General features: G+C 31.1%; 1 protein-coding gene across 3 annotated transcripts in view; it reads right to left on the reverse strand.

Annotated features, from left to right (window-relative positions):
• LOC132740822 (protein slit-like) overlaps positions 1–25,617 on the reverse strand; it is a 97,889-nt gene that overhangs the window by 31,398 nt on the left and 40,874 nt on the right. For all 3 annotated transcript variants that reach the window (XM_060728830.1, XM_060728831.1, XM_060728829.1), the window contains exons 5-9: positions 8,147–8,218; positions 4,473–4,544; positions 3,239–3,310; positions 1,781–1,944; positions 1,304–1,442 (exon numbers count right to left, since the gene is read on the reverse strand). In XM_060728830.1, coding sequence (XP_060584813.1) covers positions 1,304–1,442; positions 1,781–1,944; positions 3,239–3,310; positions 4,473–4,544; positions 8,147–8,218 — 519 coding nt within the window. The remainder of the gene's footprint in view (positions 1–1,303; positions 1,443–1,780; positions 1,945–3,238; positions 3,311–4,472; positions 4,545–8,146; positions 8,219–25,617) is intronic.

Consider the following 25,617-nt stretch of genomic DNA (forward strand, 5'->3'; position numbering starts at 1 on the left):
CTTACAAGTGAAGAAAAGTACCATGTATCTATAAAACTATTATCGGTTATTGTAAGAACTTGACACGTGTATAACATTTCACGAGAAGATGTTGATGGATCAGGCTGCGATATGCCACATGTCAAACTATTCATTTACATGAACTATCTAATATATCAAAAAAATGCTTTGATGGGTTTAATGAACAATAGGACCAGCGCTCATTTTGTTTCAAAAACCACTTAGTGTACTGACCAGCCTTTTTATCTCAAATTATCTCTGATAGCGGTCATAAATCATCTTTTAATCGGTAGCCCGTATCATTTTTATGAAAAGGTCATTTTAGGATAATTCGTTTATCATTTATATTAAACATATTATGATTTATCCCAGGCCGTAAGCCGTCAAATGTTATCAGAATATATTAATTTTATACCCTATACAATGTGAACCGTGTGATTCTCATGAATGTATATTAGCACGCTGCACTGATAATTGTTGAGTAGTAACAGGGTGCAGCTGGTTCGGAGAAAAAAATAAACAAAGTTCGGATGTTCTGATTTTAAATCAACAACAGTTAAATTTATCACGGTAATTATGCAACAGCGTAACTCATTTAAAGACTTCCTTTGAAATCTTTGAGAACATGGCAACAAAAATTTGAAACAGTAATATCAATTTCAAAATTGTACGGTTAATTCGAATATATGGCTTACTCGATGAATGAAATTGAATAAACCTACAGATGAAGGAATAGCTATATAAATTCAGTAAAAACGAAGTTGTAAATTTTGAAATATTGAATATGTATGTACTTTTTACTAGTACTAAGTGTGTCTCTGAACTTACACTAGAGTCTCATACCATAATCGCGTGTGAATAAAAAAAATCACATAAAAGTTCTGACCATGCGTTCAGGTAATACATTCAAGAAAAGGGGCGTGGTGATAATATCGTATACTTATTTCATTTGATACATCCGGAAAAAACAACCAACATTTAGACTGTTTTAACACGCGCAAATCATTTTAATTGATTGTTATTGCAGAATTTAATTACAGCCTCCTTTACAGATGGCTAATGATTTTGAAGTTATTACGTCGGTGCAACTCTCTTTTACAATCTCTCTTTTACAATCTCTCTTTTACAAAAGGTGCAGTAATTGGCATGAAAAGCAAACAATATTATCTATTGTATTTCCGATTTATCAGTTGTTAGTGAACCAAATTGAGAAAGAAAAAAAAAAGATTTATATTCGTATATTTCTATCTACAACAACAATGTTCTTTAAATAAAATTAATTGCTAGGATATAATGCTCTTACAATTCCGTTGCATCTATAGGAAGAACTTCGGGTATTTCCGTCAAACCTCGGTCTCTGCAGTCGACAAACGAACCGGTGCACGTGCATTCCTCGGGGCAAATAGATTCTTCTTCACATTGAGATGATGCTGAATCTACGTCTGTGTAAAATGGAGAATATCACAAAATATAAATGAACTTGTCTATAAGTTAAGTTCTATCTTCTACTTAATTAAACAAGCTGAAATTTCTTCTAACAAAATTACGTAATGACTTTCAAGATGCGTTTTCAAGTTATTGAATTAAGAAGACATATTCTCTCATTATCTTTGCTTTAGAAAGAGACATTTTTAATTTCATAAAATAAAAATGCTTCTCTCAAAATTCAAAGAAGTAATTTCTGAAAAAAAGGCAATCGTGTTTTCCATTAGTGCGATGCAAGAAATTACTAAAATGCAAGCAAACTCAAAGTTCTTCATAAAGGCAAATAAAAACGAACCGTTGCATTTGAGATCTTGGTCTTGAATCCTGCTGAAAAGTTTTCCCCGGAAGTTTACTGGTGCGAAGCACGTGAAATGTTTAGCTAACCGTTTTCTAGGTCGCAGCCATCTTGAGAGCCAGGACAGATGACAATCACAATAAAATTTGTTCTCACGTAATCTCCTGAAAACGTCACAATAAAACGTCATAATTAAACACATAAATAAAGCAATTAATGTGATTTAATGCAAAAAATAAATAAAGTGCTTAAGCGTTTATCAACAAAGTACAACAAAACATAACCATGCAAAATTGACTGCATTTTGTAAGATTTTATCAGAATTATTTTCTTTTATTTACTTAGTTTTGTTTGTTTGTTTCATTTTACGCCTTTTTCCAACAGTATTTATTTACTAAGAAACAACATACGCGTTAATGACAAGGTAACATTTTATTCTTGAAACACTCAATAAGGAAAAGGTTAGATATATATATGGCCATGTGGAAAGAATAACATATGCATAAAGTTTTCTTTCAAGGACATTACGGATATAAAATCACTTTAAACTGTCAGTAGTATAAATAAGAACACACATTGAAAAAATTAGTGGCGTAATGCCTTATTTTCCCTGATATTATTTGGTTGTATGCGACCTTAACAAAAATGTGATTGCCGCTTCAAGCAATGATTGGCTGACCTGATAGTGGAACAAAATCGTTTTATTAATAATATTAACAATGTCATATCCCTAGATGATTATCTATAATTTATATCATAATATGTTTAATATGTGGATAGGAAATTCCTGCCTTAGTTCTTTTATTTATATATATTTATATATGCCAACTATTTATATTAATTCCATACGGGAAATACAATCCTGAATTCTATGGCTTTAATTAAGAATTTTCTATCTTGTAACATTTTCCGCGTTCTTTTTTCTTCACTAGATCAAAAGGAAAAGTCGCCGCATCATTTTAGTAAGTACTGGGTTAAGAATTATATACTAGGCCTGGGATTATATACTGGGTCATTATCCTGCTGATAAGCCATTTGTTATTAAACTATATACTTATATACGACAAATAATATTTATAGAGTATACAAATTTAATGCTGAAATTGGAGTGCAGTAAGGGCAATGACCTTAAAATTGGAACTGGTCTGTGCTGATGTATGTAAAATGGGACAGAACTAATAATAATAATAGTAATAATCGATGAAAAAAGAAGAAGAACAAATGAAACTACGCCCCTCCCCATCTAAAACAAAACATTTATTATTAATAAAACGAGCGATTGCTTGATTGTGATGAACAATTTCAAGTTCTCTAACTTTAAAACTCTTGATATTTATACTGCAAATTTATATAGCAAAATCAAAACAGGGCACTTACGTTTCATAGACTTTGGGTTGTAAGGGCTAGATATGATTAAATCACAAACACTAAAAATGCTCATTATCTTACTGTACTTACAAAACTTTTAAACGAGTCATTCCGGTAAATATATTTTCGGGTAATGTAGTGAGGTTGTTGTTGTTCAAAGTTCTGAAAAATAAAACAACAACAGATTGTAATAGGCATATAAAAGTTAACAATATTCAAGTTTTACATTTCAAATACCACTGTGTCATTTAATGCTAAATACCATACATCATATAAAAATATTTCATTTACACTAACATTTTATTTGTAAAACACTTAAGGTATGTTGCGATAATGAAATTTGTAATCAGTCAAATTTTATGTCATTCCGTTTTTAGTATAAAGTTTTTTTTTTCTGTATCTAAACTTTACAAGCAACAAAAACCCAACAACGGCAAAACATTACACAAACACGCCCACGTATTTAATTATATAATTATAATTATTGCAGATTCAGACTCCCAATGCCTCACAGCTCGTATTTTTCCGGCCAACTTCGGCACTCCGTATTTGGTATCCAATTAAAGAGCCAATCAGACGACATAGATTATTAAAGTTTTCTTAGTCACACAGACGCATTCGGAACTGCCTCGGCCATTATCTACAATATTGACCTCGGAAACAATACGGATTGAAAGTAGTTCTACCACGTGGTTTACAGATGTAAACAGAAACAGAGATAATGTAAAACGAATGTATATATTTGACATCTAATGTCTGTTCCGGTACTCATATGCTTGAAAATATGTCTGGCAACAATTTGTAATTTAAATATGCCCACTGATATTAAATTTTAAATAAATCCGACCAAATGTCAACAGGTTGGTTTTTTGTACTTTCGGTTTCTACAGCCATATTAGTAAATATATAAATAATGTATTGTTTGCTTTTGTACCTATGAATTCACTTATTTTAGGTGGACTTTTACTACATATATTGGAAATAAACGTGTCAACAACTCCTATCATTAAATTACTATTTGTTTACATGTTTAGTTTCTTAGCGTAGGTTAGACCGGAATACCGCATCCGTTCTGTGTATTCATACTATTGTGTTCGAGGTCCTTATCCGAAGACTGACGGAAAGGGCCGAGTAGTTGCGATTGACACAGACGCTCATCTGATCTTTATAAGACACGGAAAGTTCCGAAAATTACGGAAAGAGTCAAAAGTATACGGACTGTTCACGATATATAATCAAATGTTATCGATCATATTTTAAGATGAATATGCATGACATTAATCAAGGTATCTTTTTCAGTTTTTAAAGATAAAATAACACTTACAAGTAAATCATCTCGTGAAGTTCGGAGATTGTGCCCTCTGATATACAAGATATTTCATTATGATCCAGTTGCCTGCAATTTTCAAACACAACTTTGATATTATGTCTGTATATCAATTATGATAAAAGTTATACTTTAATTTCAATATATTTTCATGGTGTAAGAATACAAACTTATTGCATCGGTATACTCGAGGTTTGGACAGAATTGAAATCATTCGTAACTTATGACTTAAAATATAATGGTGGTCAAAAACGAAAGAGCATCATTCCTTGCACTTATTCATTAGGTGAAATTGTAGATAAGTTTGGGTGCCAAAGCATAAAAGAAGAAAGACATACCAAAAACAATGTGGATAAGCACAAACAGTGTATACGGGTGTGGTATGTACGTAAAATTGTGACATGCTTATATTAACAAGAATAGTGGTAATATCTCAAAATATCTAACATTTCATTTTCGTCAATTTCTATTCTTATTAAATCACTAAGAACTTAAACTTTGTTAGTTTAACATTACCACATACCAAAAAGCATTATTATTAACAATTATTTAGTAAAAAAGTACAATTACTTTTGATCAGATATAAATCAAATTTCTTCATACATTTAAAAATTTGATATTTAAACAAGAAATGGTGTCAAGCATTTCAATATAAAAATTCTTTCTTATTCAAACCTTAATATAAAAAAGAGTGGATTCTTCATTGATAAATACATTGAACCGTCATTATCTGACAAATAAAAGAAAATTTGACAATAACGAAGGATGATCATTTAATTGAATATTTTCGATTTTTTTTTTAAGAAAAAGTTCTTTGGGGTTTTTTTTGCGGTGTTTAAAGGGTAAGTCTTCTCTCAGGTCAGATATCACACATTTATAGAGGCGTGCTCTAGGAGGCTCATTAGTTAAAGATTAGATATACTATAACAATAGGAAAGAAGAAAGCAAAAACCTCCTTAACCACTTTAATGATTTTCAAATTTCAAGATTACTATCTACTTGACAAATGAATAATTTTTAGCCATTGAAAACTTTGAATGACTGTATTTAAGGGTGAATTTAAAGCAATGGGGTTCTGTTTATTGAGATATTCGAAATATGTATCAAAGTGTTTTTGAAAAAATTGAAATTATGTAAACCATTTTTTTCCCATACAGATTAACAGATTGTCCTATTTGATTTATAGGTGTGGCTTACAGACCACCGGCAAACCAGGGTTTTTTGGTATTTATATAGACACATTTGATAATTAATAAGTACGTGTACTCTATTCGAAATCGCATATAAGACAACCATTTATTTTGATGTGACTTAAAAGATATTTTGTTGTCAAGGAGACTTCACTCTAGCGTTTTGATAATATACCAGAAAACGTGTTACAATGTTAATGTAATGTCTCGCTTTTCTATTATATTGCATTTGTAATGCAAAGTCGAATCTGTTTTTCTTTTTTCTTTCTATATCGCCTACGTCCAGAGTGTGTTTTATCAGTATATGTCGTCAATTAGTCTGACCACGAAGCACCCGGACATACGTCTAACCATATCGCACTAAAACACCAGTACAACTGCACGAGTTTTTCATGACACGTGAACGTTTCTCTTGATACCATTCTCATTGAAAATCTAACTTGGACGTTATCATCTTCATGCATAGGTAAAAACATTTGACACTATTCCAAGTATTTAACAATTTAACTTCCATTCCGGTGACTCTTTTATTCTTTTCTTACATCTCTCCAAAGAGGCCATCTTATTTCCGTCATAAACACATTTTCTGAGTTAACCTCTTTTTAAGTACATCTTAAGTACTTAATTTAAATCGTCTGACTTTTGACCTTGCACATTTTGCTTATCTCCCCTTATCAGAATCAAGTTCCCAAACGTAATTTCGAAATTCTTTCAAGTTCGGCCTACCCTTTAAATGTTATGCTAAATTTTCGCCAAGACTTTCGGCTGGCAATCAAGATTGATCGTAAATTTAACAAGTTTTCCCTACTTTTAAGAGTTTTGCTTATTTCTTTCAATATTTTGTGATGCAATTTGCATCCCGTGCTTCAAAGTGTTCCACGTCTTCAAAGTGTTTCATTCATATGAACATTTGATATTATACATTTTAAACAAGACTTCCTTAATTTCTCGTCTACAGCGCCTATTCGAAAGCATGAAAATACAACTTGAATGTTCAAAAGATTTCCCTTTTAATGAATATATCCTTTAAGTATCAAAACAGGGCCTTCCGTTTTAAAATAATGTAATTAACTTCTATCAGAAACCGTATTAAAATAATACGGTTATTTACCTTGGTATATCAAACAAATCTTAATAATTTCGATACTACAAGATCGAGTATACATTAATATTAGTTTGAAGATCAAAACATTAAAGCAAATGCTCAGTCATCATTTTTTAAGCTAAATCTTAGATGGAACATGCGTCATTTCCGGTAAGACATTTTTTCTCTTCAAAAATTCCGCATGGGCAATCATAAAGTCTATCGCAATGTAAAAGCCTAGGTTTCTTTTACTTATTATAAATTAGTTCAAAGTATAGTAGTTGTCGTGCCTTATTCTAGCGTATATGTATAGTATATATGATATTGCTTTGATTCATTCTTTTCATAAGAATGACACGTCATTTCACATAACGCTATGAGTGTTGCCAAAGTAGAGCATATAAGCTTGAATTGAGACACAACCTCATACAAATGTCCAGATGCTATTTTTTTAAGGTAACAAAAATTGCTTTTTTAATAATTACTACATCATTTCTTACGTCATTCACTTAATCAAAAACCTTCTAAATGGACATGGAAAAACTATTAATAGCCCATTAACTATATATGACACGGTGTCAAGTCATTTAGAAACATGTCATCATGACGTTTATTTGTTGTCAAGCAAATATTGTACAAATTATTATTATAATATATATAATGTATATTACATATGCCTGAAAATGATGGCATATTTTACTCATATGCCTCGTCAATTATTTTGAGTGACGCCTCGTCTTGTACCAAAAATAGTGTTATTAAAATACATTTAAGTAAGACGTTTTGCTGACAAGTTGTGTCTTTAAACACCTGTTTGTGATGTAATAAATTATATTTATAATATGTGCTGAGTGATTTTAGTACACTTTTATAACAGAAAAGAATTTAAAATATAACAGGATTTATTTAAGAAACATATATACACAAATAATTATGTACATATTTTAAAACCAAAGCATTATACAATCAGTGTACGATTATATGTATATGTAAAATACATGTATATATTCATAAAGCTGTGCTTAACTGTCATTTACACTTTCACTCATTGACTTAATGTGAATACAATTTTCATGAACGTTAAACATTTGTACAGTTAAAATAACCTTCAAGGCCAATACCGGCGTCCACTTTAAATATATCTTTAACCACAATAATCATATATGTCAACGATTGTACATGAACAAGGTGAATGGCACTCGAAAATTGTATAATTTATCTATATATTATCAATATTGATACACCTAGGTGGACAATGGGCAATACCAATTTTTAAACATGGCTTTTTCATTCCGAGGTTAAGATATGAAACTTTCTTAAATATGATGTACATGTACAACTTTCCTGATATATATAATACACATGTATGTATAAGTAATCACTGAAAAGATACTTACAAATTCTTTAATACTTTTGAGCCTTTTAGCGTCCTTCGGCTAATTCTTTTGATCTTGTTAAAGCTCAAATCTCTGAAAATATAGATATAATTGATATTAAGAAAAATAGAGATGATGTGTCAAACTCGTGAACTAACATTTGAAGCGGTTTAATTGGTTATAATGTAGTTTTAACGAATATTGCGGCAAGATTAGAGAGTTTAGGGGGGATCATGGTAAAATCTTAATTGAAATCTACCTACTGTCATATTGATATGTCAATAATTGTGTTTATCTTTTAATGAATATGTGATGTTGAAATATATATTGAAAAGGAAAACTGAGTTTTATTATAGATTTATGTATAATTATTTATCTTTTTTATACGTGTTTGCTTACTCATGATTATTTTAAGATATATAAGGTATAAAGTTATCTATTTAAATGAATGTCTATCTTTGTATCTATATACTGTCATCGTTAAAATGCATTTCTCTTTTTGATGCTGTTTTCGTATACAAAGGTGTTTATTTGGACGCTTAAGTACAAAATGAGACGAACTTTCTATAAATGTAACAATAGTTACGCCAGATATTGACCGGTCAAAGCACGACTTTAAAATGACAAACCCTGCGAATTTCCCATTCATAGTAGTTGAAGGTAGGTCTAAATCTAAAATAAGAAACATTTTTGCAATCTTTTCGGAATTTTGATGATGAATTAAATTGTACGGTTTCCACATAAGTATATATTGTATCAAAGATTAGTTTAGGGATGAGTTTGTATCAACCAAGACCTCTGTATATTTTAGTCTTCCATGTGTAAAATGATTAAGAGTTAGAGGCTGTATAGTGATGTGAACGTAAAATGATCAACTATTTAATGACATGAAATTATCATTCAGAGGCCACTACAATGTCCGCTATAACAGTTGACGCTAATTAACTGTTTACGTCTATGCGACGGCGGTGACCCTGTGACCACCTGTAGTGGACTCTGGTGGACAAAAACTGGACAATATAAGCGAGCAATTTTACATTCTCGCGGCGGGAGTGATAAGTAGGTTCTCGACAAGTAAACATAAATCACCGTTCTATTGTTAAATGTCAGTAGATATTTGATAATGTACGAGGGTTCTCTCCCATTACGAAGCAGAAAACAAGGGTAACCTTGTCAATATGAACATTAACCTGTGGACATTTAGTCATTTACTGAATTGGGTAATCGAAATCCTGCTTAGGTCATGGAATCAAGGAAATTGCCTCAAATCTGCTGGGGATATTTTATTTTTTTATTTTAATTTTTTTTTCTTTTATAAGCATTATTATTTGTTTTGTTTTGTTTTGTTTTTTTCATCATACACTAAGTACAGTGTTGGCGTCATTGCATTTCCAGTAAATTCATTTAGAATAATCGAGTTTGAGGGGTGAATGTTGAAAAACGTAAATGATTTACACTTTTTTTTAAAACATCCATACTGCTGAAATAGTGGTGAAAGTTTTTTGGTTTTATTACAAGAACTGATAGTTGAATAGCAGTTAGATATACAATATGTGAAAGATACGCTTAACTGAAACACCGATGAGAATCGGTGTAAAGCAATTGGGAGGTCAATAAATCATAACTATGGTATTTTTGTAATGAGAAAAAAATGTATTGACAGGAATTCATATAAATCGTTATTAGCGAATCAGTTAACTATAACTTGTGTAAATTCCCGCACATCAATCAAACAAACAACAAGAGAACGTGATAGACCTTGCAACAGTTTAAAATAAGCATATGCAAATGATCGAATGGCGGAGAAACAAATATGAGAATATATAAAGGATTTTTTTCTTTTTTTGGCTTTACGGCGAACTAACACAGATTATGTCATATGATGATTTTGGCTAATCAGTTACAAACTTTACACAACACCAGGGGTCAAAGCGACCTCACCTACTGGAGCTAAGAAATGCATACATCCAATAATTCAGACCAATTTAGTCACCTTTTACAATCAAGCAGTGTTAAAATATGGCTGCCATTCTGATGCCTCAACTTGTAAAGGCACCCCCTCAGCCACAAGGGGCAGAAATATATAAAGTCAAAGCTAATACAGTATGAAAAAAAGGTAATATACATATGTAATATTAACATTCCTTCATACAAGTGGGTAAAGAATTAGTTTCCTCGTACACATAAAGTGTTATAACATTCTTGGAGTGTTATCTACGTACAAGATGTCGGTAATAATCCGCCACACTCTTATTCACCCAAATTACAACAAAAGGAAAGAATTATGAGTTATTACTCTATGTCAGATTGAATAAGACTCCTGTATCAAAAACAATAAAAAAAGAAAGATTAATGTCTGAAGATTCTCTCATTTTCTACTTGTACAAGTTTCAAGTTTTATTGATACACTCAACATATTTACATTTATTTTATGCTTTTCAGTGGATTACTGATTTATCCGTGAAAATTATATTTGATAATTTCACAGTGAAAATTATCAAAATATAATTTCACTTTTTTCAATGACGAAACTACTTTTTTAAGATTTTCCCCATGTGGTACCTCAATTTTATTTTTACCGACAATTCTGACAATGTCAGGCTGTTAAAAGAAATAGCAAAGCTGAAATATATAAATAACTTAAATGTCAAAAGTAACACAGAGAGAAAACTTACTTCTATTCCTTCAAATTCCAATCACCAAATTTTGTCTCTAAATTTTTTTTGTTTCGTTTTTACAGTCTGAAAAATACATTCCTTCCCCATGCAAAACGGGCTCTTGATGACATTTGGGCATATTAAAGTATCCTACGAGCAATAACTGCCGTATGCTTTATGAAAAATTGAAAAGCATTGACAGCCATCACTCGTAAAATAAGTTAAAACAACCCAGCGTTCCTTCAGCAAGCTTCCAATTTTTCCATTTTCCTAGCTCCTTTTCTGAATGTTTTCACTTCTGTCAACACTTATTTTTTGTCTGTTACAATCCTCAAATAAGTTTTCTTTCTTTTAAAAAGGTGTATGACTAACAAATCCAAATTATATCCTTCTGAATCTTACACAATTATTTTCCTCCCATGAAATACACAACTTTAAAAAATGGCTGCCGTTTACATTTTAGAAAGCCAGGTCTAATATAAATTCGCAGTAAGTAACAGAAATATGGATGGATGGTTGGAATTTTCTCCTGCAAGAATTGTTTGTTTTTATGATTAAAACAAGCGATCATTCATATTTTTTTAATAAAATGAATAAATATCACCGTCATTTAACCTTGATTGGCGGACTTATTTTTCAGCTCAATACTTCTTGTTTTAAATGAGAAATTCCGTCTAAATGGGGCTCTCAATGGGGGAAACAGATTTTAATATTAACGTTAAAATTATGGAAATTTCGTTTTAACTTGTTTTTAAGCATAAAATAAAAAGAAAATTTGTCTGTTTGTTGTGTAAGATGTAATTTTATTTCATCTCGTGAACTTTAAAAACAGTTTTCTCACTCGTGGCGTACACACAAACAAACAAATATCCTCTATATGATATGAGGTGTACAATAATATATAAACAAATTTACAAAATGTGTAACAGGTTGTGTATACAAATTAAGTGAACTACTGTAGGTTTAAAAGTATTTATAACAACAATATTTCATAACATACAATGTAACTAACTATGTCATTGTACGGCAAATTTTACGAAGCAACATAAAAGATGACTTAAAAAAAACACCCAAATTATTATGCAATTAAAATAATTAAAGTACTTTAAGTATTTAGTATTGATAATATGATCGGGTGTTTTGATTTGTTAAAATTACATATAATTAAAACTTTGTAACATGTAATAATTTTAATTTAATACATGAACATGTATATTCATTCTGGCCACTTTATACACTGTCAAAAAGTATGTGTTATTTTTAACAAAACTTGTATTTTCATTTAAATAATTATGTGTTGCGAATAAAATTTAATTATCATGAATATTTTTTCAAAATTATACAATGAAATTGTTTAATATAAACCAATGGTATACATTTCTACATATAAAAAATTCTTTAGAATATCGACTATTAAAGCCTCTCTGATGATGCAATGTCTATTTCGCTTAGTTCAGCCTAAAATTGCAATATGAAAAAAAATTGACTGAAATATTTTTATATATTTTTATACATATATTTATGTTTTTGACATACGCACACAAAAAAGACAATTATGTAAATCAGAGGTTTGATTTACGCCTGTCAGTAGGTTTAAAAAACCAACCCCCCGTCAGCGCGGGAAAATGAATGTCAAGCTGGCTTTGGTATCATAAAGTATGCAAAGAATGAATTTAAAGACGTATTTATTAACTGCAAAACTTCACATATCGTAGATTTTGTTAAAAAGATAACTCAGATAGTTGGAATTCTATCTTAAAATGTGAAAAATTATCCAAAAAGAATCTATTTGTGTGAAATGTAACCAATTACATGTCAAACTTATCAAGAAGCAATGTGAATTAAAATTGATTTAAAACAATGATACAATTATGCCTTTAATCTTTGTCTAATGCTGTCAAAAAATCACCGGAGCGCAAGGAAAACCCGTTCATTTTTCCAGTCGAATGTAGTCCCTATAAAAACATGGGTATTTGGGAACTAGTGTTTTATAAATGTTTCATTGTGGATGACGTACCAATTACATGTATCATTTGTGGAGCACAAAGCACGACAAATAATCTGTGTACCCAGCTAATCGGGCATGTGGCGATAATCTTAATTAAATTATTTTCTGCCTGAACACTCCACTAAATGCCAGAACACAAGACTTGCAAAAAAAAAAATCTTACAAAACGCTATCGTGCAGTAAAAAAATTTACTCCAATACTTTGTCTTCGTTGTTTCAACATTTTCTGTTTCTTAAATCAACACAAACATATTGTCCCTCTTTCAAATCTATCTTATCATATCTGTTTAATTAATCTTGAAGTTGTATTTTGGTGTGTCGTAGTAAAATAGGCAAATTTGGCACTCGATAGACCGACCATTTAATCTTTTAAAACTTTCAAATAATAAATAATCATAACAAATAGAATTCTCAATTTTCTCTCTTATTTCACGATCTACACGAGTTTCAAGATCCACACGGAACAGTACGGCGTAATTACTTAGGTGACGAAAGCATATTATCTTGTCTAAAATTTTCAAACCAACATTCCTATGCGCAATGTTTATCATTCAGGGAGAGTATGCCATCTGATAGGGAGAAATTATTCTTCTATGATGTAGACCTCCGGATAATCATTAGATAAAATGTCGATTGTCGGAAATAAAACACTCTTCATGACTTTAATAGTACTCGAATTTATTTCTTAAAGAAATCTCCATATACTCGTCAAGCATTCGTTAGAAAACTCATTGGACTTAGAAATTATATTACAGAATTAGTTAACGTCGTAGTTAAAACATAATATTTTCTATACAGTACTAATCTGGCCGAGATCTGAGAAAAGCTTGTTAAGCACGAGAAAATCGTGCAAGATCTGATTGGAATCAGGGAAACAGCTATCCTGCATGATACGATCTTAAAACCCTCTGGTGGCGAAGCTTTATTAGAGGGTGATTTATGTTCAATTTTGATCCGTCTATTGCTGATAAAAACAGTCAAGAAATATAAATATATATGTTAACTTTGATTTAAGTACCGAAATATTTCCATGTCATGGGCTGCTTTGATCTTATACTTAATATGTTACTGTCTGACACCAATTTCTAAGGAACTACGGGAAAATAGGAAGGTATTAAAGTTGAAAACAATATATAACGAAAACAAAAATATGTAGGTTATATTCATATATAAACTTGATTCTGATATGTGCATTTTAATTGAGAATTTTTTTTATATCTCATGCAATCTTGTAATATATTCTTCAATTAAACGTAGGGATTTTAGTTTAATTATGAACGGATTTGAACGTGCTTTATGACGTTGTTGTATATAAGTATTATATAAGCATGTTATAGCTATTGGGGCTTATCAGATCTCTTACCAGCTATGTCTAATTACTTTATATATAATTGAAGACAATAAAGCAAAAGCTTACGACCGAGTTGATCGTTCTTCATTTACTAGTGGTTTATATTTAATTAAAAAAGATGGGACTGAGCAAATCTGACTAATTAATACTAAAATTTTACATTAAAAATCAGTACAATTGTTAGATGGTTAATAAGTCATCATAAAATTTACACCACCACTTCCGTTAATAAATAAAATCTCGCAAGCTAGTATATTTGATTTTCTATATAACAAAAAGAGTTTATCTTAAGCCAGGTAAATGCACTTTGTCGGTGGTCGACGAGGGAAAAAAAGTTACTATGCAACAAACAATGTAATTATGAAATAACAAACGATAAAAATCCCATAAGACTTACAGTAATTATACAATATCTTAGATATTGGTTTGTATCCAGCAATTCCATTGACCAAACTAACAATTTTGGCATCTACGTTTACAACAGACATTATGCAGATATAATATTTGACGTTGTACAGGAATTGGCGTAATCTTGAAAAGCTGAGAAGTAAGTACTTTTGACAATAACATAAAATGGTGCCAGTTTATTCTTTGTTATAGTGTTAATCCTACAACTATTTGTTTCACTGTTACACCATGTTGTCTCTACTTATATTGTTTTAACGATATATCAAAATGGTATGTTATAAAGCTTATGCTAGTTAAATTCATGTGAAATACCGGTACCCATCATTAAATGGTTTTAGTTTAAGAGAAAAAGGTCCAAAGGAAAAGTACTTACAAACTTGCAGTTACATCTAAAATAATGTTACAAATCATTTGGTAGTGCATTGTATTGTTTAATATTATATTGTAATACATTGAATAGTATTGTATTGTTATTATAATATTTATTTGTTGAATTATATAAATACATGCTCAGGAAGATTTTTTGTTAGCATCTCACGATAATATATTTATTTCGCTGAAATGTGTTTTAATTAGTTATGAAAAAACGAGTTCAAAGGAAATCTTAGTGCCTAAACAAACCGTCATATTTCAATCCAAGTTCGTTCACCTAGTAATTCGTGTGTCATATTTCGATATTACATTTTTGATATGATAATTGGACTGAAAACTCGTTTGATAAAATGTTACGTAACCATTTGGTTATATCTTTAATGAAATCCAAATGCATCTCAAAATTGTAATTTGGTAGTTTGTATCATTTCAAGATAAATATATCGCATCCGCGTCTATAATATGTTAACCATCCCCTTCAAGGTAAATACAACATATTTTTAAACATATATTAATTACAGTTTTTGTATAGTCCAATTAATTATAAAGCTGGCTAGAAAGTGAACAAAGATTCTTTGCTGTCACAAAGGTGTTGAAGTGTTACGCGGGTCGTAAATTAAAACTTTTCTTTTTCTACTTGTCTACTTGTAAACATACTGTCAACTATCGTACACCCCTAGTCATTTATTTACTTCACCCAACTTAACAATAATAATAAACGATTCATTAAGGAACTTGCTGAACTATTTTACTGACCTGTTTAAGTTAATCTATCTAGAAAGGACATAACTTTAAACGTATAATTGCCCCTCTTCCGGTTGTATTTAATATGCTATAATTCAAAACAGCAAAGAGTTAAGCGTCCAACGCAAAGAAATAGTAAATGACAAAATCTTTCATAAAAAACTGTTTTATTGAATTAATCAGATAAAACAGTGTTTCAACGTTAATAATTATACCCCCTTTAACCGTGCGTAGTATTTAACATGTTATTAGGCACTAATAAACATAAAAACAGTTTAGCTTATAAAATGTCACTCTTTTGTATTTGTGAACGGCTTTTAAACCATTTTAATACACCATTTACCCACAAGAAGGGTTCATTTTGTTAGTTTTTAACCTCATTTAGTGCATCAAATTGTCTTTGCGGGCGTTTCGGGTGGATGCGTGCTCACGTAACACGTGTGCACGTATCATTCAATCTTTCATACCTTGTTATTAAGGCAAAACAACACCGATCATATCATACAGTTATCTTAAAGTTTGTTAGGAGTGTAGGAATAAAAGAAGTTATTTTGAAATGAAAATGAACTGTTTTTTCCACAACATTTTTTACAAGAAAAAAAACCCTTAATATCCGCAAAAAAATAACAAAATGACATAATAAAAGAATATCTTTTTCTCACCCGAGAGAATTGAACAGATCTGTGATGATAGAAAGTAATAGTAAGGGTCTTTAACATTCATTTTTAGATGTTATCTTCACCCGTAACATCTGATCCTGACATCTCAACCAAGTAGTTTGTCAATATATATAAATTTATATCCCCATCATAGATGTTTATAATAATTTTATTACTGACAAGTATTAACCAAGATTTTAAATACCCTTTAAAAGGTGTGCTATTGCAAATTTTATTAGATGTTGTGAACAGAAACACGATATTGTTACTATGTATGTAGATACATACAAAATATATAAATAAAAATGCTGCTGTAAAGGCAAGGAAGAAAATAGACATGGCATCATAAACCAGTATCTGGAAACTACCCTTTTTTACATGCTGATGTATTTGAATCAAATCGCATTTAGGATGTAACATACCAACAGAGTGTTGAAATATCAACATCCACATCATTCGTCCACTATATGTATTACTTTTTTGTTTTCGTTTTACGTGGATCCAACACAGAATAGGCCATGAGGCGACTTTCCAGCTTTACTGGTCGAGGAAGACCTTCTATGTTTAATAACAGTGATTAGCCTTTAATCAGGACAGTATCTTTACTGATGAAATCTATATTTCATTTCGAAACCTCTTCACTTTGAACTGACTATTTCCAATTCGAAGCTGGGCAAATTCAATATAGAAACTAAGCTTGTTAAGAGTAAACATCTTCTTCTTTGATAAACTGATATGGAGGTATCAAGAAAATTGCACCTAAGCAGCAGACATTCTTATCTAAGAGTAATTATCCTCCTGCTTCTGTACACCAAATACCATTGTATTACAAAATACAAGAACCGCATGTGACGGGCAAGTTTATTATTATCTTGTATAGATAGAAAAAAATCTCTGCATAAGCCACCGGTATAGAACCCAGCCAGTCGTTGTATGACCGGACTATACGATATTGGTTTGCATAAGCCAACAGTTGAAAAACGTGCCAGCCGGTGCTACCGTGTTGTATGACCGGACTATACGATATTGGTTTGCATAAGCCAACAGTTGAAATCTTGTATAGATAGAAAAAAATCTCTGCATAAGCCACCGGTATAGAACCCAGCCAGTCGGTGCTACCGTGTTGTATGGCCAGACAATATGACATTGGCTTGCATAAGCCAACAGCTGAGAAACCTGCCATCCGGTGCTACCGAGCTGTATGGCCAGACTATACGATATTGGTTTGCATAAGCCAACAGCTGAGAAACCTGCCAGTCGGTGCTACCGTGCCATCTTACGAGACATTATTCAGCAGCTAGTTGCACTATTCTTGTATTAATATATTTATGTCGCTTCAACAAACAATAAACAGTTTCAATATCAAACTCGGACAAGGTGATTTTAGAATACAGAATAGCATTTGAAAGAAACAATTGCCACGTGCATGCCGGTCGTTTCGAAGATATATCATATCTTATCAGTAAAATCCTGCATCTTAACATTAGAATCAGTGGCATACGAGAACAAAATCTCTCAGAGGTACACAATGTTCGAAAGCATTTATTTATGCACGCAAAGTTATCTGAAAGTATTTGTTTCCGCGAAACCAATAATTATCACGAAAAACAAAATTAACGTTACACCTTTTTCTCACCACTAATTCATCATTTTACAACCGTAATATGTCATAATCTTATATAGAATTCATTCATTTAAATACTGAAATTTGCCAGACTCAATAAAAAGTATAATATTTGTTGTACTCAATGGTTACTATTGAAAGAAATTTCTGAATTGACAAATAATTTAATAAATAGCTATGTAACATAGACTTTGTATCAAATGCACGAAATGCGTGTGACTAAATGAACTAATTAGCAATACTGAGCTGTCATTGTTTCATATATAGATGAAAATTACTGACAAGATTAATTAATTACATACCAATGTCAAACAAATACTTTATTTTTAATACGATATATGGTCTTATGACAAATAGCATTGTGCACAATGATGTAGCAAAAATAATTTGATATTATTAAATGTCATGTTATGAATAATTCAAACAGGAACGCATACCATATATTTTTAAGAAAAGAAGGTTTGTTTGTGGTAAATTAAAAATAAAGTAACGTAATAATAATAATATCATGAATATTTTTAATTATGACAAATAGCATAAATGTCTTAAGAGCAAAAACTTAACACTAACGCGAACAAATGCAACATTACCCGATATACATCTATAGAAAAAAATAAACCAATGAAAATCACACTACCATTGTCAGAAGGCAGCAACTTATTGTTTTGTGATGCTTTATAAAAGTAGAAAAATATAGCATTCTATATAACAGAGAATAGTTGAAAAATTTGGCATTCTATATAATTATATTACTGTGATACACATAATTATATTTAAGGATAAACAAGGCCTAGGAGTCACTTCGAAGTTTAGAACCAACAATATTGTTGTCAAGCATGGAAGATGTTGCTCTTCGAGAGTATCTTCCTTATTCAATCAAATTTGTACTGTACTCGAATAAAGTGTGACGGCAGTGTTCATTTAAAAACAATTGCAAGGCACTTTTCTCTGTAACAAATGTCTTATCTGATGCATTTCATGCCTAAAGGCAGAAAAGGTGTGTAGAAAAACTCTTAGAAACCCGCAGTGTTAATATGCTGATAACTACTTTTTCCACTTGACCATAAGTATCCAAATTTACATTTGGTTCATTTTAACGACATCGAATAATATTTTACGACTTTCAATTGCTTTGAAATACGGTAATAACCACGTGCTCATTCTCGTAAATATCTTGCTTAAAACCAGACAATAAAAATGCGGTTACATGTTAATCATGTTATATATTAACATTTTTAACATCATCTTAATCCCTAAAATTTCAGGATATAATATGAAGATTCTGATCTACTTCTTTATCGTAAGAATTTTCATAAAGAACACCATTGATATACATTTTGTATATGTTACATGTACTTACTAGAGTAAACATCTAACCGGATGTCGAAATTTATCAAATGGACTAAACGATTTTAAGGTCGTTTTTTACACGAGGTCAAATTTCTTTTAAACTTTGACCAGAATATAACCCAATGGTCCAAGATTTCAACTTGCGATAAAAATCTGAGCCATTCTCTGCCAAGACCAGATGCGGCTTTGTTAGCCAAACAAACATGACACCTTATATTGTCAACGTTCTTTGCTAACATCAAATCAGCATGGCTAAATAGTCGCTAAAATACGCTCGTCAACATCCTATTACGTCCAAATTACTATAATCCTTCTCCCTGTAAGTATCAATTATAATAAATTATTCCCAAATAATATGTCAGCATGTACTTCTTACATTCAATGCTCATGTCTTAGCATCTTATGCAAAAAGATCATTGCTTTATCACCATCTTCATTCAATAGTCTTCTTGGAATAAGAAGCTATTTATAGAAAAATTATTTTCACGTGATAAAAATAAATAAAACAACAAAAGTGTAATATGCGGAAACAATTTCAGTGTGCTGACATTGCAATTGTGAATAAACACATTCATTGTTTTGCATCACTTCTTGATAATATTCGCCAATCTTCACTTTAGACAAAAAACCTGCACTCCACTTCCCTCGTTTTATTAATTGAGTTTCCAGGTAAATTGTAACGAAACATAGCCAAATTATTGCAGCAACAAAGAGCTTACGTTTCCAACATTTTCACATTATGTTGTAAGAAACTTACTACTATATCGTCTTTCTGGAAAAAGCAATGGCGTCTGCTGCCAAGCCATAAATAACACATAAATACGAAAATTTGTGAAATCTTTCCATCCAAGTAATCATTACGACACAATTTGACTGATAAGCCTATTTCTCCCCTTTCATCAGAATTTGGAACATTTGTCAAGGTGAATAATGCTCACAATTTTATAGAGATAATAACTTCACGTCGGGTCGTGACATTTGCCAAACATCGTGAACAGAATGCATATTATAGCTTGTAAATACTTTTTGGCGTCGTAAAAATGATTTCAGGTCTAAGTGGCTTCCCTAATCAAAATTACACAAAGAAATGATCGGTTTTTTGGAACACAAACTTAAAGTGGGTAGAGAAGAAAAAAAGCACACTAACTTTGATACTATTTACATTAAGAAAATTACAATTGCAGGCACACGCTCCATGTGGTGTAAAATGTTTGTTGTTATTGGCAACAAAGTGTGTGTGAAATAAGCACCAAATTTTGTGGCAGATTTTGCCTACTGCCTGTGATGGTGAATGTTTAAATAATCAATGTTTGCACTAATTGGGTAACCGGCAAAGTCAAGTTCAACTGCTCAGATGAGGAAAGCCTTTACGAGCGAGATTCTATATGAATCATAAAATAGACCCGGGTGTTTATTTCTTCTTAACTACTCCTTTATTGCAAAAGTTGTTCTCTAGACTCAATTATATCTATGTCTAAGAACCCGTCAATGCATCAGCCTTCAGATATGTCAACTATTTTATAGACACTAGTGTGCTTGTTTTGGTTAACTATCACTTTGTAAATCTGTGACTGTTTCTATCTTTATATACTCGAATTACATATTCACCTCAACAGAGCCGTCAGTGATCGCAAATCCAGCACGGTTATCTCGTGCTCGATGGTTTTACATATCTCAATGAATAACATCACTTTAACATGTTGTAAGTATTTAACCAAACATTTCCGTTATATAATTGGTTTTCAATTTCATTTTTCTCCTCACCTGTTTATATGCTATAAGAAATTCTGCCGAGAAATCTTATCTTTAACTCAATGTGAAATATTAACAAGGACGAAATGCATAAAGTGTTGATTGTTACGATAAATAAATGATTTTCAAGCAAACACTCAACGATTCGAACCAATACGTTAGAATATATTTTTCAAATCGTTGATTTTACTTGTAAATATCTTGTGTTCTTTGAGATGTTCATCTTGATACAGACCCTTACATAGATAAGAACAGAGGCAGTAAAATCAGGTATTGTAAGGTTTGAACCAGTTTCTATTATACACCATTCATTAAAGCTGCATGCCAAACATTTGAAAAAAAATCAACTTTGACAAAAAGTTCTAAGATTGTAAGAAAGGTAAAATACCCACGATTCAAGTAATAATTTACATGTTAATAGCAATAAATGACTGATTTTGCAGTATTCTACTGCGGTACTAAAGCAGTAAGGGCTCTTTTTGGTTGTTTTTACCTTTATTTCGTATTTTCTGTGGATTTGAAAGGGCCGTTTGCAATGTGTAAATTACTTTCTGTGCTCATTGACAATATTTCATTATTTTATACATTTTCAAAATTTTCATGAAAAATAGCAGGAATCTGGAGGCATACTGCTTAAAGGTAGTAATATACTGGAATCGCTACCGTTCTGCATACTGGTGTACTTGATGCAGGTAAAATACACCAAAATTTTATGAATCAAGCAAACAAAAAAGTGTAAACAGATGTAGACAATCATACAAAACATCGTCATCCCCACTAGAACAATCAAACATTAACTTAACCCAATATTAGAGGCATTTATTCTCTTCATGTTTTTATGTCACATCTTTATACCAGTGGTTGCTTCACTTCTCATATACGTACGTATTGCAATAACAAGAGACGTTAAAGCAGAAACAGCATCAATTTTCCGGACCATCATTTTAGTACAAATGTACTGTTTGTTTGTTCTCCATATAGACTCGGAATAACAAAGTTTAGATGGTTTGTAATTTAATCTATTTATGTTAACATTAATAAAAAGTTAAGTTTGCATATGTTTTAAAACAATTCAGAACATTATGAGATTAAGATTGCCTTCACCCTGAATGTTAAAGACAATCATATACCTTCATCAGACAATACTTAACAATTATTTACCATTACCCTGACTACTATACACAATAATTTACCTTCACTAAACAATCATTTACCTTTATCTGACTGTCATAAACATTTTGATTAGCAGTACTATAAACCATTGTTACCCTTTTGATTGACCATATTAATCAATTTTAACATTGTACTTGAACACTCTACTACAATATCATGCACCATAGAACAAGAAATGTACGGGAAAAAGTTTACAGAGCAAAACACCAGACTTGAACAAAAACAGCCAACAGCAAGCGATTCCATAGATTGCAGTTTGTTAATGTTTGTTTGTTTATCTCTGACATACATGACTATATAAGATTGATACGGCGTCCTATTTGCAAATTAAAATCATTGATACATATCATTTTTGACAGTAAAATTGATTGAGTTTTCATTTTATATGCAACTTTATCATTTAATGGTAGCACAGGTGTTGTGCTGTTAGTAAATTTTGATTTTGAAATGTGGCTTACTTGATGAAATCCATATAGCATACCATAATAGATTTGTTTTGCATTTTACATTTTGACTGGAGACAAATGGTTGCTTTTTTTAATCTCGAATGACAACCTATTTCTTGTTTTTTAGTCATGTAAAACATCAGTTATAAAACAGACAAAAAATCCCGTTTTCATACTGATAGCATAGGATTAAGTTTTCTGTTTCATCAAAGATAGTTTCTTTATATCTAACCTGAGGTTTGTTTTGTCAAGGAGTACTTAACCATTTTTTCTCATTGAATCCCATTCCAAGCTTTTTCCCCATTAAGTATTAGAGACCCTTTAATTTATTTTGACATTTTATAAAGGTATTCAATTGAAGTAACATAACAAGCACTTCAGTATTCAATTTCCAAAAGTGTTATGAAAGAAAACATAAAAATGTAAATTTACCCAAGATTTTACAACAAAACCCAGCCTTATCTTAACGAAACATCATGGTTTGTAAAGTGTCACAAAATTCTAAATTTCTAACTTCATTCATAGGTAAGTTTACTATTTTCTGACATGTAAAACCACAATTTGACTTTCAAGATTCAAGATTCTCTGGGTGACTGCTTTCAGCAAGAGAATAAAATTATTCTTTTATTATGAAGGTCAAAAAGATAATGAAATAACCCACATAAATGAGCAAGATTATTGAAAATGATACAATATGGACTTAATAGCATGTAAACAGACACTATAGCAGTCAAATTTCAACATGCGGACAAGAATATAATGTTCAACCACTTCACACAAAAATATTATTTTTTTACTGTCCTATTGCAGAACATCAAACATATATGTAAGGATCTAATTCTTTTTTCTTTGATCCAATCTTATATGACCAACTTTAATTCTTGAAATGTTTTATATCTTATATATTCTTTTAAGCTAAAGGAATATGGTGACTTGTTTTGAATGACTACTTTTCGTGGACTTTAAATTCTTCATCAGTGTAACATGAAATACACCTGTACGTAAGGTATGTAAATTTATGTAGGTCTAGACGGTTTGTGTTAAGATAACCTTACTAAATCTTCCTTACAAAGAAATAATCAATGTGATGATTCATAATGTCATCAAATTGTCATTTTTAAAGTTATTAAACTATCAATAATTTTACCACTGTCTTGTTTCAAATAATAAATTATTTCAATTTTATTATTTTCATAGCTTGAATCAGAAGATTTAAGATTTAATATATCAGAGTACTGTATAATTATTGTTAGTGACAAACAAGTGAAAAGTGCTTTACTTAAAAAAGGTATCATTGCCTTCTCATATAGATGTTCAGGAAAGAAAAGACTCCTCATAAGCTATGAGAACAAAATAAATACTAAAATTCATAGACTCTGTTTTACTGTCCCCGACTAAAAATTCATAGACTCTGTTTTACTTTCCCCGATACAACTAGTGTTATCCTATTCAATAAGAATAAGGTTCACTGAGTCTGTTCTGTCTACGAGAGACAATGCAGTCTATCGTCTCTCCCTTCTCTAGCACCGGTATAAGCTGTGGTAAATATTAAAAATTGAAATATTGGAAATGATGATCCCGAAGGGCCGGAGACATATCACAGCTCGGAAGCAAACATATCTTATAAACGTTTACAAAAAAAGAAGAGTTTTAACATTTTAAATTGGAAAAAAAACAAAACTATGAAGACCTAGAACATACAAGTAGCGCTGATGATACAATTACTGACATTGGTAAAACTAGAGCAATAGTTATTTTTATACCACATTCCACTAGAGTCATCATAACCTTAGCTAGCTCTAGATGTTATCATACTGACAGTACTAATTGTTTGCTTAGGTTTTCAAAACTCTCATTTTCATGATAAATATTTAACGTCGTTGATCCTTTGATCGTAAAATTAATACTTGAAATTATGAGTGGATATATACAGCCAATATGAGATATCTAACTGATACGTTTACAATATTTTGAGTCCAGTGGGAACGACACAGATAGCAGTGTTTATTTATAGACAATTCTTTTCCATATATTCAAACTTTATTTAAATCATTAAGGAGTTCACGAGAAGTCGTCACTAATTTATGATACCGCTCACTTAATGAATTGGAAAAAGAATAGCTCCAAAACAAAGAGGTTGAGTTGCAAGTGAGAGATGAGATGGAATAGGGTATCAAATTGCCGTGACGTACAACAACAGACGCAACCAAACAGATCAAACCAAATCAGAGTCTTTCTTAAGACGTTCGTTCAATTATTCAGTTTATATTACAATTATCCATTCTATACTAATTCTAAATCTGTTCTGTCATTGCGCATGATATCTTCCGTTGAACTTGTTTAATACCTTGCATTCTTACTGTCTAATTTTCAGTGATATGAGTCTAAACCCTTGTGATGAATGTTTAAAGGACGTTATTTACCTATCAAGTGGAGGGGACTCTAAATCTTCTTTTGAACTTGAGGACAAACACTCGCATGTCTTACCTGCACGCATTTTGCAATGCATTTATACAATTAATTTCAATTACTCTCTTAAGTACAGCTTGAATATAAAGTTAACGGTTGTGGTAAGCAATCGTAATAAGGTTCACCGAGAAGTACATACCAAACTTACGAAACGGAATCCTAGATTTCTACCCATCAACCAATGAAATCAAAATAAATATAAACATTGGGGTTAACTCGGGTCAAAGGGTGTAATTCAAAATCAATTTGTTTTCGCTACTTCACTTTTGATGAAAGCCATAACGGAACAGCGCAGATTAGAGATATAGTAAATTTGAATTTTATCAAACTTTGAAAATGAATCATCTTCAATTCAATTCAATTCCCATGATACAGCGGAAAATTGGATAAACTCGCTATCAAATTGTGAAGCATTGAGGAGAAATCTTGATTTTGACGCTGATATTTCTGCTTTGTTGTGAACTATCGGCATAGTGAAA

Source organism: Ruditapes philippinarum, unplaced genomic scaffold, assembly GCF_026571515.1.
Source record: "Ruditapes philippinarum isolate M1 unplaced genomic scaffold, ASM2657151v2 ctg230_1_1_1_1, whole genome shotgun sequence".
In the NCBI taxonomy this organism is placed as follows: Eukaryota; Metazoa; Mollusca; class Bivalvia; order Venerida; family Veneridae; genus Ruditapes; species Ruditapes philippinarum.